The following is a 14,428-nucleotide window of genomic DNA, read 5'->3' as shown; positions in this document are numbered from 1 at the left end:
TTTTGCATAAAACACACTTAAAACTCCACTTGTTTCCAATGTTTTGTTAAAGTAAAGTAAAAACTCTTGCTTGAGACCATTTAAGTGTACGCGTTAGTAGCCTCTTTTCAACCTAATCGTTATATGAAGCAGCTACACTCAGGAACTAAAAACCGTTAATTGGGAAGTCGAATACAAATGCTGTACACAAGAAGTTAAAGCCTTGAGGCTTGTGATTCACTAGGCAGTAATACTCAGTACAGCAAACTGCCCTGACAGTTCCTGGGTAGAGCAGGGCAATTTTTAAAAAATGATTAGTTACGTCAATATCGATAAATATACGATGAGGTCCAAAAATCTGAGACCACATTGAAAATCTCTAATATTTTCACGTAAACCTGGAAATAATCATTATGTTTCTAAGTTATGACATGTAAAAAGAAGAAGAAATATTTAAGGTTTTGCAGTATTTCTAGGTCAGCGATCAAATTTAAGCAAATTTATGGCGTTGACCAACTTAACTCCTCTATTCAAAAGGTCAGATTTCCTTGAGTTGCATCTCTTCCATTGAAGTGTTCAGATGACACTCTGGTGGATCGGATCAACTCATCAGAGGCTCGTTCAAGTAACTCAACTTGCAGCCAGTGTTCTCCTGTTACAAACATGGCTGCGCCTCAAGTTTCCAGCAGATCATTGTTTACTAAGTAGCACTGTGATGGTGGGAAACACGGCGTCAAAACTAAGTGAAGGTGTCAAACTGTTATCCTGAGCAAAGAGGGGCTTTCTCAGCGTCAAATCATGGCGAGACTAAAGGTTTCTAAGTTTCTTTGTTTTTGTGGTTGTTACTACATTGTCACGCACTCTTATCGCATGAAATGTTTCCATTGTGATCAGCGTTTGCATCATTTATGTCACCCGGCTCTTTTCCTCGGCTACTGGAACCTAATACACCCGGAACAGGAACTTGGATAATGTTCCTTTGGTCAAAAGTTCCTAAAAAGGTTCTTGTGAAAGGTCTAAATGAAACATGTTGATTTGCATTGGAAACAGGTGAAATTTCACACCTCTTGTGTTAAGAAAAATAAGATTTTAATGCTCATAAATGGATTAAATGACTTGTTAAGATGGGTGTTTGGCAGTGTAAGCTTTTGCAATGTTTTCAGTCGCTTACTGAAGCTGCAACTGTCAGTGTTTTAAATCCCTCCTCAGAGGGAGGAGTGTTATTTTTAATACCAACACTGCAGAGACAGCAAGCTCATAGTATACCGCGTGTGTACATTGTGTCGAGGCTAATGATTAAACGTGTGTTCGACTTCCCTTTTCACACGCCTGACTAAGCACTGCCACCGTGCCCTCTCCTGCAGCCATGTTTTCCTGAAGGTTTACTGTGTAAGCAATCTTAATGACACCTGCTTCCCGCCCTCTGATCTGTGTGTTGACAAATTGGATTCCACTGCGGGGTGTGTTAATGTGCGTCTGTGTAGACTGACTGACAGTGCAGAGAGGAAACTTCCCAGAATAGTGATTATGAAGCACCGAGCCCTGTCCTGGATGTAATCAAACATTAACAGACATAATAAAGTGCAGTTTCACAGGCTATCAACCCTCTACAGTAATCGTGCACAGCATACACACAACCTTTAGACCATTTGCATTACGGCTAGCATTTGCATAACAAATATAAGGAGAACATCTACTGAATTTACTGACTATCATGGTTATAAGATAGATTGATAAAACTGTGGATGTTGTCCGAAAATGGATGCAAGCTCGAAAGCGTTCGGAGCGGGCAGGTCTGACCTTTGCCCTGGTTCCTGGGTGGCAGCGGCGGTCCGTCGGCCACGGGGGAGGAGGAGAGGTCTGTGGACGCGCTGTACATCTGGTTGGTGAAGGCGCTGTAGGACAGACGCTGCTGTTTGTCCCTTTGGCTGATGAAGCCCGGCAGGGAGAGCTTGTCGTGAGGGGAGAGGCTGGAGGAGTGGCAGAAGCTCTGAGGCCTCGGGGAGCGGTCCTTCTTGATGGGACTGGGCTGCAGAGGGACATATACGACAGGATGAGACGGAGCTCAGACCTCGATCCTTGCATAGCAGACATTATAACCCTACATGCAGATGCTTTAAATGAATACTGTAACATTTTCAGGAGTGCACTTATTTGCTTTCTTGCCGAGAGTTAGATGAGAAGGTCAATAAAACACTCTTATGGAGTCTCAGCTGGTTTTCGGTTTTGTACGGATTAAACAAAAAGAGATATAACATGTTAATCCATGAGCTTTAGAGATGCTGGTAGGCAGATTTTGTTACCATTGGACAGAGCCCGGCTAGCTGTTTAACCATATTTGTGTGGAATATATACAGGCTGTGAAAATAAATCTCCTGCAGGACCACAAAGACTGTATCTATGTTTCCAGTCTTTATGTTAAGCTAAGCTTTCTAGCTGCTCATATTTTTAACACACAGACATGAGTGGTATCAATCTTCTCATCCAACTCTCTGCAAGAAATTGATTAAGAATATTTCCCCAAAAATGTTTCCCAAAAGATTCCTTGAAATTGTTGAAAATCTGTTATCAAGTCAGTTGAAGCTCAACCTTGACAATGTTGAAAATCCAGCCTAAGATGCTGTTACACTTGCGTGGTATAAAAAAAACAATAAGCACAGATTTGGTGAATTGCAGACAAAAATACTTCTAGATGTCTGGGTTAAAACTTGCCTAAATGTGGCTGAAAAGTAAAGTTTTGAGGACATCTTGGTTGTATATAATCATTGTTTCAACACCGTGTTAAACATGTAATAAGGTCCTGCTTCACATTGAAATATAGTCATTGAAATGTAGCTGAAACCTTTAGCTGTAGCTGAAGCTTTTCAAACTTTTTTAACTTACTATTCCTGTCTAGATGACTTTTGACCTGCAAATCACTCCATTAATAACTGGGAAGTCTTTCAACCTGCCTCGTTTACCTCTTTATGGACAATTTTCCAGGCTGCATTGCACTATGGTGTACTGAAGCAACTATAAGTAGAATAAATTGGTGTGTGTGCCTCTACTACATGCTGTATTTTTGCCTTCATGCATATGAAGTTCAGTCAGTACAGATTTGTGAATCTAGAGCGAAGCCCCTGTTCTTTGATTCTGTGGAAATGACATCAAAGCGTGACTTACTGATGCTTCAAATTGTATTTCAATTCCATGTTAACATGAAACATCTTAACATGTCAAATGAATTTGGTCACTTAACCACAAAAATAAAGGAGAACACATGACAAAGAGATAAAAGGAGGCCTAAAATTATACAGAATCCCCAGCAGGAGAAACACCGCTTGATCATACTTGAACATCAGACTGACTCGAAAATCGTTTTCATCTTTCGGTTCAACGGCACGGTGTTGAGTTTAATGAAGACCTGATTGAACATCAAGCTCAAACAAGCTCAAGCTCGAACCTTATCGTCAAGATCGTCATCGCTCTCGTCCATCTCCTCCAGTCTGAGGCTCCACTCATACTCCACATGGATGTGAGGGTTGAATTTCCCCTCTGCAGCCTGCACAAGCTGACACACGCAAACATACACACACACACACATATGACTCAGTTATACACATAAAAAAAACAAGCTGTAGTGCTCTTTCAACCCAAAACCATCATTAATTCATGGAAAACAGCAACAAAATTGATTGCAAATAAAATACAAAACCCTATAAACAAGACATACAATAAAGAGTAAGGGGAGGGGGGGAGAGAAGAAATACAATATGTTACAGTAACACTAGAAGTCAGGATCAGTCATAAAAATTAGGATTATCATACAAAAATCTACAAAACAGTCATTCTGTTTCACTCATATATGGTTAAAAACGTTTATTTACTAATATAACTAAGAAAAGAACCTCATATCTTGGTAAATGTAGAGTGATTTTTATTCATTACAAGTCTCAAATTGCATTGGAGATGGCTGTTTTTGTCTGCACGCTCATATTAGCGTTAATAATAAACCTACATCAACAATTATTTCCACTCTGCTGTCCCTGTTGCCTGAGGCTGGAGACAGACCTTCGACTGCCATCTAGTGTTTTGACTAATCTGCCCATAAACTGGTCAATGAACGTCTCATCAAACGCAATCTTTACAGCAATAAATTGTGTTTTTTTTTCAACTTAGAAATGTTTATAGACCATTAAAATCATCTCCTGTGATGTCCAAAAGCTCCAGCTGGGTGCTCCTGTTTCTGTCAGTGAGAAATACTTACTGCCTCCTCGCACTGAGTGTTCCTCAGTCGCCTGGCAACATCCAGCGCCGTCTCTCCGTTCTGATTGGCTGAGGGGGAGCAAGGGGATATTCAACAGTTAAAAAGAGTCTGATACGTGGGCGACATTAACGAGAGGATGAACCTCGACATGTGACTCACGGATGTCAGTGGCCGGCTTGCCCCTCAGGAGTAACTTGAGGCACTCGGGCTTCTCGTACATGCAGCAGTAATGCAGGGCAGTATTCCCCCACTCCGTCTGCTTATCCAGGTTTCCGCTAGTTAAACACACACACACACACACACACACACACACACAGTCAGGGCAAAGGGTCACAAGCTGGAGGTGTTTTCCACAGTCCTGCAGATTCAGGTTAATGTATCATTACTATACAGTACAAACAATTTCATTAATTCCACTGGGGGCAATTTGTTTGGAGCAGCTTGTTGTACACAAAACACAGTAACATACAAAAAACCCCCAAGTGAATAATATAATATACAGCAAAAAAAGGAATAAAAAAAACAAAAACCCAGGCTCTTGTGATTTAACATGAGAGAAAAGCATTTTTTAAAACATAGATCTGTGTTTTCCCTTTAAAAACTCTTAAGTACTCTCATAAGAACAGCAAAATTAGGATTTAAGATGATGAATTAAAGGATAGATTCATGATTTTTCGACTCTGTTTCCACAATTGAAAACACATTTGATTTTAACAGCCAGTATGAACAGGAGGAATGATTTACAGCGAGGGAAAACCTCTTTCACTGTTCATACGGACGACTGACTGTTGTTTTAAAGACACGCTTGAAAAATTGTGAATACGTCCTTTAAGGTTAGTGCTTAGAAAAAGCAATCTAACCTTGTATTAGCTGTGCAAAACCAATTTCACACTACAATATTAACAGTAAGTACAGTAAAAAAAAAAAAAGATCTTTAGTGGTTCCCAGAAAGGGCAAGAAAAATATTCTATGATAACGAAGGCCGAGCACAACGCTGTATGAGCACAGCTATTAATTAATGGAGAGGGTTCCACTTCTCCTGTGGAGGCTGCTGGAGCAGTGGTGGGTAAACAATTGAAAAGAGAGGAATAAATTAAGGCAGAGAACAAGTGCTTGACCCATTTCTGTTTGCCTTGTGGGAATCTGAGCTGAGCTGTGCAGCGCTAAGCTTTCCTCTGCACTTCCACTGCTTTAATACAGACTGAAGCACAGAACAGAGAGACTCGCAGCAGACAGCTAGATCAAAATTCGATTCGACTGTGTGTTTTACACAAAAGAGTTGTTTACTAGATCATTTTGCTGTAAACCACTGGTGTGTTTAAAAGACATTTTGAAAGCTGTTTAACTCACAAAAACAATCCAAACTCTCACACAACACTTTTCTAACGTTCTAATACAAATAACTCTTAAAGAAAATGTACCTGTTCTGCACAAGAAAGTCCACCAAGTGCAGTGAGGTCTGGTCAGCAGTCCGTACAGAGTAGTGCAGTGCTGTCTCTCCAGCTTCCTGCAGGGGGCCATCAAACACAGCAAAGACACGGTGAGACAATCTGGGCAGCATCCATTCTGTATTCTCTCCCTCTCCGTGTCTCTTTCAGCATTTAAACAAGCTGCAGTAAACAAAATGGCTCCTAAAAATAATATTTCTGCAGGAATAATGCAGAGATTTGCCGCGATTTCATCTGAATCGGCGTGTTAAAACAGGATCTAGGCTTAATTTCTTTACGCAGAACATTAAAGATGGAGGTAAAAGATGAAATATATGAATGTGAGGAATATATGTGCTGTATTTTTTTGTGGCATCTCGGTATCTATACGGTTGAGCAGAGGCTGTATTTAGTCACGCATTCCTGTCGTGTCGTCTGTGTCTCAGGGTTGGTGCGTGGAGCGGGATGTCACTGTGCTGTCTGCAGCTATTCAGATGTACTGACAGGAGCGGATCAGATATCAGTGAGTCAGACTTCATAGTGCAGACAGCAGCAGCAGCAGCAGCAGCAGCAGCTCCTACTGTCACCAAAAAATATCCTCTTTTATTCCGCTGCTGCATTGTACATTTAATTTTTCATCAAAGAAGTACCATGTCTGTGTTATGAAACCTTGACCCATTTATGTCACATGAAGTCTGATCACCCACATTGTTTATGGTGCAAGAGCTTCACCATCTATTGCTTGTGTATTTAACATCCGTTTATACAAAAATCAGTGGTGTAAAAGGGAAGGAAACATATAAAAAGCAAGGCTGAACCGCAGAATAAAAAACAGAGACATGAATCATCTGAGTAAATATGGACTCGACAGCAATGATGCCCGATTATGTGGTGGAGGTTGCTGGATATCACCACCTGCTGGTGATCTTATCCGCATGATTCAAAAAAAAAAAAAATTTCCAACTGTTACACCCATTTCTAACCACCACATCATTTACCAACTGGCAGAAATGTGTCAGCGTCGGTCGTCCTGCTGAGAATGAACTTTGCAGGATGAGAAACTACAGCAAAATGTGTAGAGATCCGGGCCGCAGTTTTAAAGGCTTTGTACGCTAGTATGAGATCATATGTGATCAATGATGCAATGTACTGCAGCGATGTAAGAGCGGGACATGGGAGGGAACCGGAGTGCAGCTGAGATTCTACAGAACATAAATTCTCTGTGATGTTACTCGGTCTTGAGGTGGAAAGCCGGCGGAGTATCGATCCCTGCTCGCGTTCACACATGACATCCATGCAGGAAACGTTCCTGAACATTTCAGGGATAGACTGCATGTGTGAAAGGGGCTTTAAAGGGCCAGTTCACCAAAATCACAAAAGGAAAAACCTATTTTCACACTCGCATGCAGAAAGATTTTAAGAAATCCTCTGAAACGCCACTAAAATATGTCTTTTTTAATAACAATGGTCTGGAGGGTCAGTGAGGTTAGCTGTAGGATGTTTGAAGAGCATCTGAAACCTTTTCTGACGTCGGGTTTGCGTCCGACAGTTTTCTCTCTCTGATCACTATGATGGAAAGCTTTTCACCCCGTTTGTCTTCTGACGTGGTCCCAATTATTCTGTCGATTAATTGTTTGGTTTATAAAATGTCAGAAAATGTTTAAAAAATATTGTTATGATTGGCCAGAGTCAAAGGTAACGCCTTCATGTGTGTTATTTTGTCCGACCAACACTTTGCAATCATTTATGACAAAGAAAAGCTCTAAATCTTCTCATATATATGCTGAAAACAGTACATTTCTGCCTTTTTGCTTAAATAATGACAAATAATCATTCAATTACACCAATTCATTTCCTGTCTAATTGTTGCAGCTCTAATACAATCTAGTTAATTCCAAGTATTCTGGTCATTACTGGATAATTCACAAATCTTTCTGTCATAAGTTTTCATTATGAATACTTCTCTGATATAAAATCGTTCCTGTGAAAACTGTTTTCAGTGTTTTGTGCACAAAAAAACGCAATTCCATCCACCAATCTCAGAGAAATATCTCAAAACCTCAACACATTACTGTAAAACTATCTGCATGGCCAGATATCACTAGAGGTAATGGTGAGGTATACGTTCGTTGATTTGGGTGAACTGAACACTATCCTTAAAGATCAGACTCACCGGCCCCGCCTCTGGAAGGGGCTCCATAAGTTCCACCCCCTCTGCGTAAACCTGGATGAGGGCCAGCAGGTCCCTGGACTGGACCGCCTCGAATAGCTCGATCATTTTAGCTGCCGCAGACGTGCACGTCTTCCTTGCGTACTTGTGGTCCACATATTTAGCGTTGATGAACTCCTTCCTCACTGTCCTATGAGCAAAATATGGAGGATAGTGTTTTAAGAAAGGAGGGATTCAGTCAGTTGTTTGAAAACGAGGAGTTTTTTTTTCTCAGAGAGTACTTACATGTCACTGGAGGGAGTGGGCTTTGGTGAAGGGGAGGGAAGGTTTCCCTCCATGATCTCATTGAAACTACTGTTCCCTACATTCTTGGCCAGCTGAGGGAGAAAGAGGGAGAAGTTACTGTAAGATCAGGGTCATGTTGACAAGTACAACATGTTTTCAGAGATCTCGGCATCACAAGATCACGTGAGAATCCCTCTTGTCAGGCTTCGAGTTACACTCTTGTGTCTGAACCGCCAGTGGCTCGGACCAATCGGCGTCCTGTGAGGATTCTCGTGTGATCTTGTGAATCCAGCTGCCTCGCAAGGTAAGACAATGATAGACAGATGGTTCATCCAAACACCTGCCGAGTATATTTTGAAAGCGTCTGCACTTTTCCAAACATTTTCCAAGGACGACTTCTCAGATGGTTCTGTGTAACAAACCATCTGGCGCATCAGGTTACCTCCCTGCTGCTTCAGGGATCAAATCCTGCTCTCTCCTGTGTTTCTACTACTCTTTCATTATTTCTAATATTTCACCAGAGATGAAAATAGTGAAGGGCGTAGACTGCTGCTGCTGACTCAAAAAAAAAAAAAAAAGCTATTTATTCATTCGGTAGACCATTTCTCTGCGCAAAATGACTCACCAAGAGTTCTGAGGTTCCCAGCTTGTCGAGCTCCATGGACTGGATGCGGGAGATGTGGACCCCCATCTCTCGGTGGATGCCGGAGCACTCGATGCAGGTCAGGATCCCCAGGTTGGTGGACAGCCACTTAGGGTCTATAAACACGGAAAATATGAGAAAATGAACGTTAATGATCCACATAGCATGTTCTCCTTAACATAAAGTATAAGGTTGCTGCTTCCGTCAAGTGTGATCATGAGTGGACAGATGGTGTAGGTCCAATAAAACTATTTAAAGTTGGATATATGCCTCATATTTACGCCTGTACTGAATATCAAATGATATATTTTGATTTAAGCTGCACCAGGTAACAGTGAAAGTTGGCAGAAAGAGAGATGCAGTAACTTCAATACCCAGAAACCATGCAAATTAAACTAAAAAACAGCAGGAACATTGTTAAATAAAGCCAAAAAGGAAGAGATGTTTCAGCAATAAAAAGCAAATGTCCTGCCCTTTCACTAAAAATACGATGAGGCGTGTGCCTGCCTTATATCCTAGTCTAGCGAGGCTGCTGTCAGTAGGGAAATTGGTTTCTCTGTGTCCCTACATGATTTATTCTTGTATGATTGTAGAACTTGCCTTGAAGCCTAAACAGAAGCTATTATTGTTTAACTGTAAGGCACTAACACCAAAACCACCGACACCAACGTTTAACAAAAGTTGAACGTTTTTCTGCTATAAAAGTTCTTTTTAGTTGCACTGTGTGGATCATAAAATAACTGAACACTTTGTACGATCGGTCAGTTCTCTGTGGGAACCAGAAAACAACACTAAACAACACGGGGCCAAAAATGGGTTTATCAGCTGTACCTGTTTTTGTGTGCGAGTGTTAATGTGTTTCAGGTTGGATTTTTTTTTTTTTTCTTCCTGTAGACGAAGAAGTATGCAAATCCCACACCAGAGTTTTATTTGAACAAACAGGACAGGCTCTACAGGGCCTCTCTGAGGGGTTGTGACATTTTATTGTTTCTGTTACAGTACTATTTCTTAAAAACAAAATTATTTTCGCTGATAAAAAATGATTTGGTCTGCTAAAACAGGTGTATTTCTACTCATGAACCTTGCTTTACAGTCAACTAACTGCTTCAACCAAAGCTCATTTATTGACCATATGTACTCTGCAGACAGCTATAAATTCAACAGATATTACAGAACACTGGAAGACTCTTGTAGACATAAAACTGTTCCCGTAGTCACATCATATTGCAGCATGGAGACAGGAGTCCGTTGCGTAACCTGCTGCAAAGCAAACTGCACAAGCACGTTGAGATGTAACAGAGCTATACAACGAGTTCACGCTGCACCCTCTAAACCGCAGTGAATGACCGGCATCACTGCCCGATGTTCTGATGCAATCCGGGAGATTTAAGTGAGCTTTATACGTACAGCTCGGCTCTGCTGGTTGTGAGCTTAGTGATGCTGTGAGGGGCAGAGGGATGTTGTTCTGTCTCGATCTGACAAGAGAACACCAGAGGCTGGTGGAAAACGTCGGAGGCAGCCCAAAAAACCAGTGAGTCATACAAAACACAAACACACAAAGACAGAAGGCGAGGCACGCACGCACATTTACATGACACAATGAACAGATGCAAGCTGGTGATAGGTCACAGGGAGCATGTTGAGCATGATGAGAGGATGCACGGTGACCTCTATAGCTGCTTAATACTAAAGCTGTAAAGCTGTGTCTTATAGAGGGAGATCCTGGGAGAATATCAAATGAGATGGAGTCCTCTTTCCACTCAGATCAGAGGGAACGAAGAGGCGACCTTTGAAAGTCATTTCAATGACATTTCAACCATGAAGTTAATATTATGCGCCGAGGACACAGAGTCATATCAGAGCAGGTTTTCATCTCCTCAGCAGTGCCTAAAGATCTATTGTGGTTTAACCGGAATCGACCAGGAAATAAAGCTTAAACCCACATCTGGAACATGTGTTACTACTGGATCCGTGTATATGAACGGATGCGGCAACAAGAGTATAGACATGACAAATTACCTCCCCTTTGTGCAGATTGCAGGGGTCGGCAGAGCGTGTGGCTTATGTAACAACGTGATGTAATGATGTTGTTTCTCAAAGCGTAGAAATGTTTTTTTTTCCCCCTCGGAGCATAAGTCCTCCCGTCAGTCGGTGGGTGAGCTGCTGAGTGCGTTTGTGTCGACAGTGGAGAGTGTGTGTGTGTGTGTGTGTTGAGTGTCAGGAGGCCTGAATGTCTATGCCACTCCTGAGTGCTGAGTCTTTGCTTCATAATGCGGGGGAGGATCAGGATCGGGTTGTGTCCTGAATGCTAACAACACTTGCACGCTCGCACACACACACACACACACACGCAGCTGCTTGTTTGCAGAGGGCTGCAGGGGGGGATTTGCAGTGCAGCATGTTCAGTTACCGTCTAACTGAAGGACGCTGAGTTCAGGGCAGCTGTGACATTGCAAAGATATCAGAATTGGTGTTTGGCTTTGAATAAAAGATTTGCCCACAGTTAAAGCGGAAAATGCTGAAGTGAAGGTGTTTGTCTTTTCACATAACAAGGTGAGCGTTGACTCAGCACAACGCAGGAAGAGGATGTGAATACAGGATGGAGCCTCTCTGGACGCACAAACAATAATATATATAATACACACCTGCGGCTCCGCAGTCGCAGCAGACTTCGTTGCCCGGCATGCGCAGCACGTCTTCTATGATGGCTTTAGTCAGGTCCTCCAAACCGTCCTCACCTCCGCTGGTCTGCTCGCCACGAAATGCCATGTTCAACGCCTCCTCCTTACTGTTGGTCAGCACTGAGATCCAGCTGCACGTGGGAAGAGATAATTGTTGGTGTTATGAGAATTTTTATTCATATTGCACTTTATAAAACACAATTAAAAAGTTATTTTACCAAAAGATTAAAAAAAACATCAGATATGAGTAAATTAGCTGAAATAAAAATGTAGGCCCCCAACTAACAGTTATTTTCTTTAATAAGTGATTCATTGGTCTATAAAATATCAGAAAATTGAGAAATGCTAATCATTATTTCCTAAAATCCTGGGCGACGTCTTCAAATTGCTTGTTTTGAACGTCCGAAACCACAAAATATCCAGTTTACTATCAAATCTTCACAACTGAAAAGCTGAAACCCGTTAATTATATAAACAGTTATTTTTCTGCCAACTGACTAATCATTTCAGCTTTAGACAAATGATAAAATACACCACAAAAAAGTTAATTATAGTTATAACAGAGTAAGGTGTTTGTTTCCATAAACTCAAACACTAATCTATTATTAATGGCGGAAGAGGACAAACACTTACAGACTGTATAAGTGGACCAAAAAAAGATTTACTCTTCACTACACACATGATGCATTAACTGACTGTTGGCTAAAACCTGTGAAGCAATAATCAGATCAGACCTCACAAAAGACGACATCTGGAGAACTTAACTCTGTGGGTATTTTTTGTATATCAAAACATCTTAATTTTGAATGACTCTCCTCGACAGTCTGTTTGTGCTTGCTTGATTTATTTCCTTTATTAGGTAGAACACACACATACACACAGATGCGCCCACGCAGTACTGTGGTCATTACACAGGAAACACTGTAGCTGCCTTTCAAACATGGCCTCCTGCAGTTCACTTCACAGTACAATCTGCTCCTGCGCTGAACTGGCCCTCACACACACACACACACACACACACACCAGTCTCTGTGTGGCTGACGTCAGCACTTCCTCTGTCATTGTCACTCAAGCCTGTCTGCAAAGGCAGAGAGGCCAGACAGGGAGTGGGCACAGAAGCTGATGTGTTAGATTCTGTGTTTATCTGTATGTGTGAAAAAAAACAAGATATTTTAATCCACAGATGCGTAGGTGCGCAGATGCTGAGCCAAAGTGTTTTTGTGTTTACTTATAATCTGCATTATAATGCTCAAAGCCTAATTGTGGGGGAGCGTGACTGCTCTAAAGCAGGAGCCCTATGGAATACTAAATATTTCATGGAAAATCCCATGAAGATGTTGCTGCTGCTGCGACTAGAAGTGCGTGACAGAAGCGGCGGTGAGGAGAAGCGAGCAGGATCCCAAAGGACTCCGTGTACGTGGAGATACAGAGTGTGCGAGCAGTACCGAAGCAAGTGGCACAACCGCAACGGCGCTGGAACAAAGTTTCAGACAAACAAAAAGCCCAGAACAAAAGTGCTACAAATCACTTTTGTTGTGGGCTGTATTTGTAGTTTTTACAGGCTGTGTTTTAGTCTAGACAGCTCAAGAAGATTCAGTGTAATTGGATTCAGTTTTGTTTTGATGATTCAGTGTTTCTGAATCATTCAGGGCCTTGAGAAGCAACATAGGGTTTACTTGTTATGTCCACAATGTTGAGTGTTATCAGTCGAGAAATGAGAGAACATTTTAGTCAAGCTTATCCAACAATGAACAAATAAATGCCAGTGCGACCTTGATACTTGATACTTTCATTTGAAAGAACTGCACAATGCTGGTTCTCAGTGGAAATATAAGCACAGACATGTATTATAAATGATCCGTTTCTCACCTTCTGCACAAGTTTCTTACATCTCACCGTCTTTTAACAAAGTCAAAATCTGCCAGAAATAATAAAATCTTCCATTTCCTTATTACTTATTCTTCATTGCAGCGGCTATAGCTTTGTTTACTGTGCTGGCATCTCGGCTTTGGAACAGTCTTCCATTTAGTATTTGATCTGCTGACACTGTCTGAGCTGTTAAATCCATCTTAAAACACATTTTTATAGACTCCTCTTGTCTGACCACTAGATTAAATGTTTGTCAAATACAGCTCTGTCGTGTTACTGCTTCTGTTGATTCTTTCTACCTTACGGATGATTTTATATGAAACTGTCTTTTATGCTGTCGTATTCTATATGTGTGATTGTCCCTTTATGTTGTCTCTTGTTTAAAAAGAGCTACACAAATGATTATTACTCGATTTATTACTTTACTTAGTTGTAAAACCAAATCAAATGTGAAAAAGCTCCTTGAACAAATGAAAGTCTACAGAAAAACAAAATGGCGATGTTTGATTTCGAAAACGGTTTAATATCTATTGTTCTGATAATGTGTGTCTGTGTGTGTGTGTGCCCACCTAAATGCATGTGTGTGACTTCGTGGGAAACAGCAGTATGAGGTTACAGCGACCTGATTTACTGCAGACCACAAATCCCACTGCTACCCACTCTCAACAGTCTCTCGTTCATGACAAAGTTTAACGCTTCCTGTCTTCAGGTATGAAAAAAGATATAGAAACTAACCAACCACCCCCATTAATAAAAATAATTCTGTGACAGCTTGTGATCATGCACACAAACATCTAACTTGATTTCTGTGTTTATCAGATGTGAGAAGTCAGTTATATTGTGAAAGGTGACCTCATAAACGTTAGGAAATAATGCTAGTTCCCTTTTTTTCATTGTGGTCATAAAGCAAAAACAAGCAATACTTTTCTGTGTACTGTTACCCTGAAGTACTCACATGACAAACTCTTGTTCATCCTCAGCTTGGAAATGATATGTCCGGTTATCTGTGGAATACAGAAACCATGACGTTAAATATAACAGAAGCAACAGACAGAATAAAATATTCACATATATCACCTTTTGAAATCTGTTGTTCAAACAGTCTAAAAATAATCCTGTTATACAAAA

General features: G+C 41.1%; 1 protein-coding gene across 3 annotated transcripts in view; it reads right to left on the bottom strand.

Annotated features, from left to right (window-relative positions):
• asap1b (ArfGAP with SH3 domain, ankyrin repeat and PH domain 1b) overlaps nt 1-14,428 on the bottom strand; it is a 62,722-nt gene that overhangs the window by 4,858 nt on the left and 43,436 nt on the right. For all 3 annotated transcript variants that reach the window (XM_067577489.1, XM_067577488.1, XM_067577490.1), the window contains exons 13-22: nt 14,256-14,304; nt 11,396-11,562; nt 8,733-8,866; nt 8,108-8,199; nt 7,826-8,012; nt 5,647-5,732; nt 4,385-4,500; nt 4,226-4,293; nt 3,422-3,529; nt 1,780-2,008 (exon numbers count right to left, since the gene is read on the bottom strand). In XM_067577489.1, coding sequence (XP_067433590.1) covers nt 1,780-2,008; nt 3,422-3,529; nt 4,226-4,293; nt 4,385-4,500; nt 5,647-5,732; nt 7,826-8,012; nt 8,108-8,199; nt 8,733-8,866; nt 11,396-11,562; nt 14,256-14,304 — 1,236 coding nt within the window. The remainder of the gene's footprint in view (nt 1-1,779; nt 2,009-3,421; nt 3,530-4,225; nt 4,294-4,384; nt 4,501-5,646; nt 5,733-7,825; nt 8,013-8,107; nt 8,200-8,732; nt 8,867-11,395; nt 11,563-14,255; nt 14,305-14,428) is intronic.

This window comes from Thunnus thynnus, chromosome 21 (assembly GCF_963924715.1).
Source record: "Thunnus thynnus chromosome 21, fThuThy2.1, whole genome shotgun sequence".
Taxonomy (NCBI): domain Eukaryota; kingdom Metazoa; phylum Chordata; class Actinopteri; order Scombriformes; family Scombridae; genus Thunnus; species Thunnus thynnus.
This window is presented reverse-complemented; position numbering and strand designations above follow the sequence as displayed.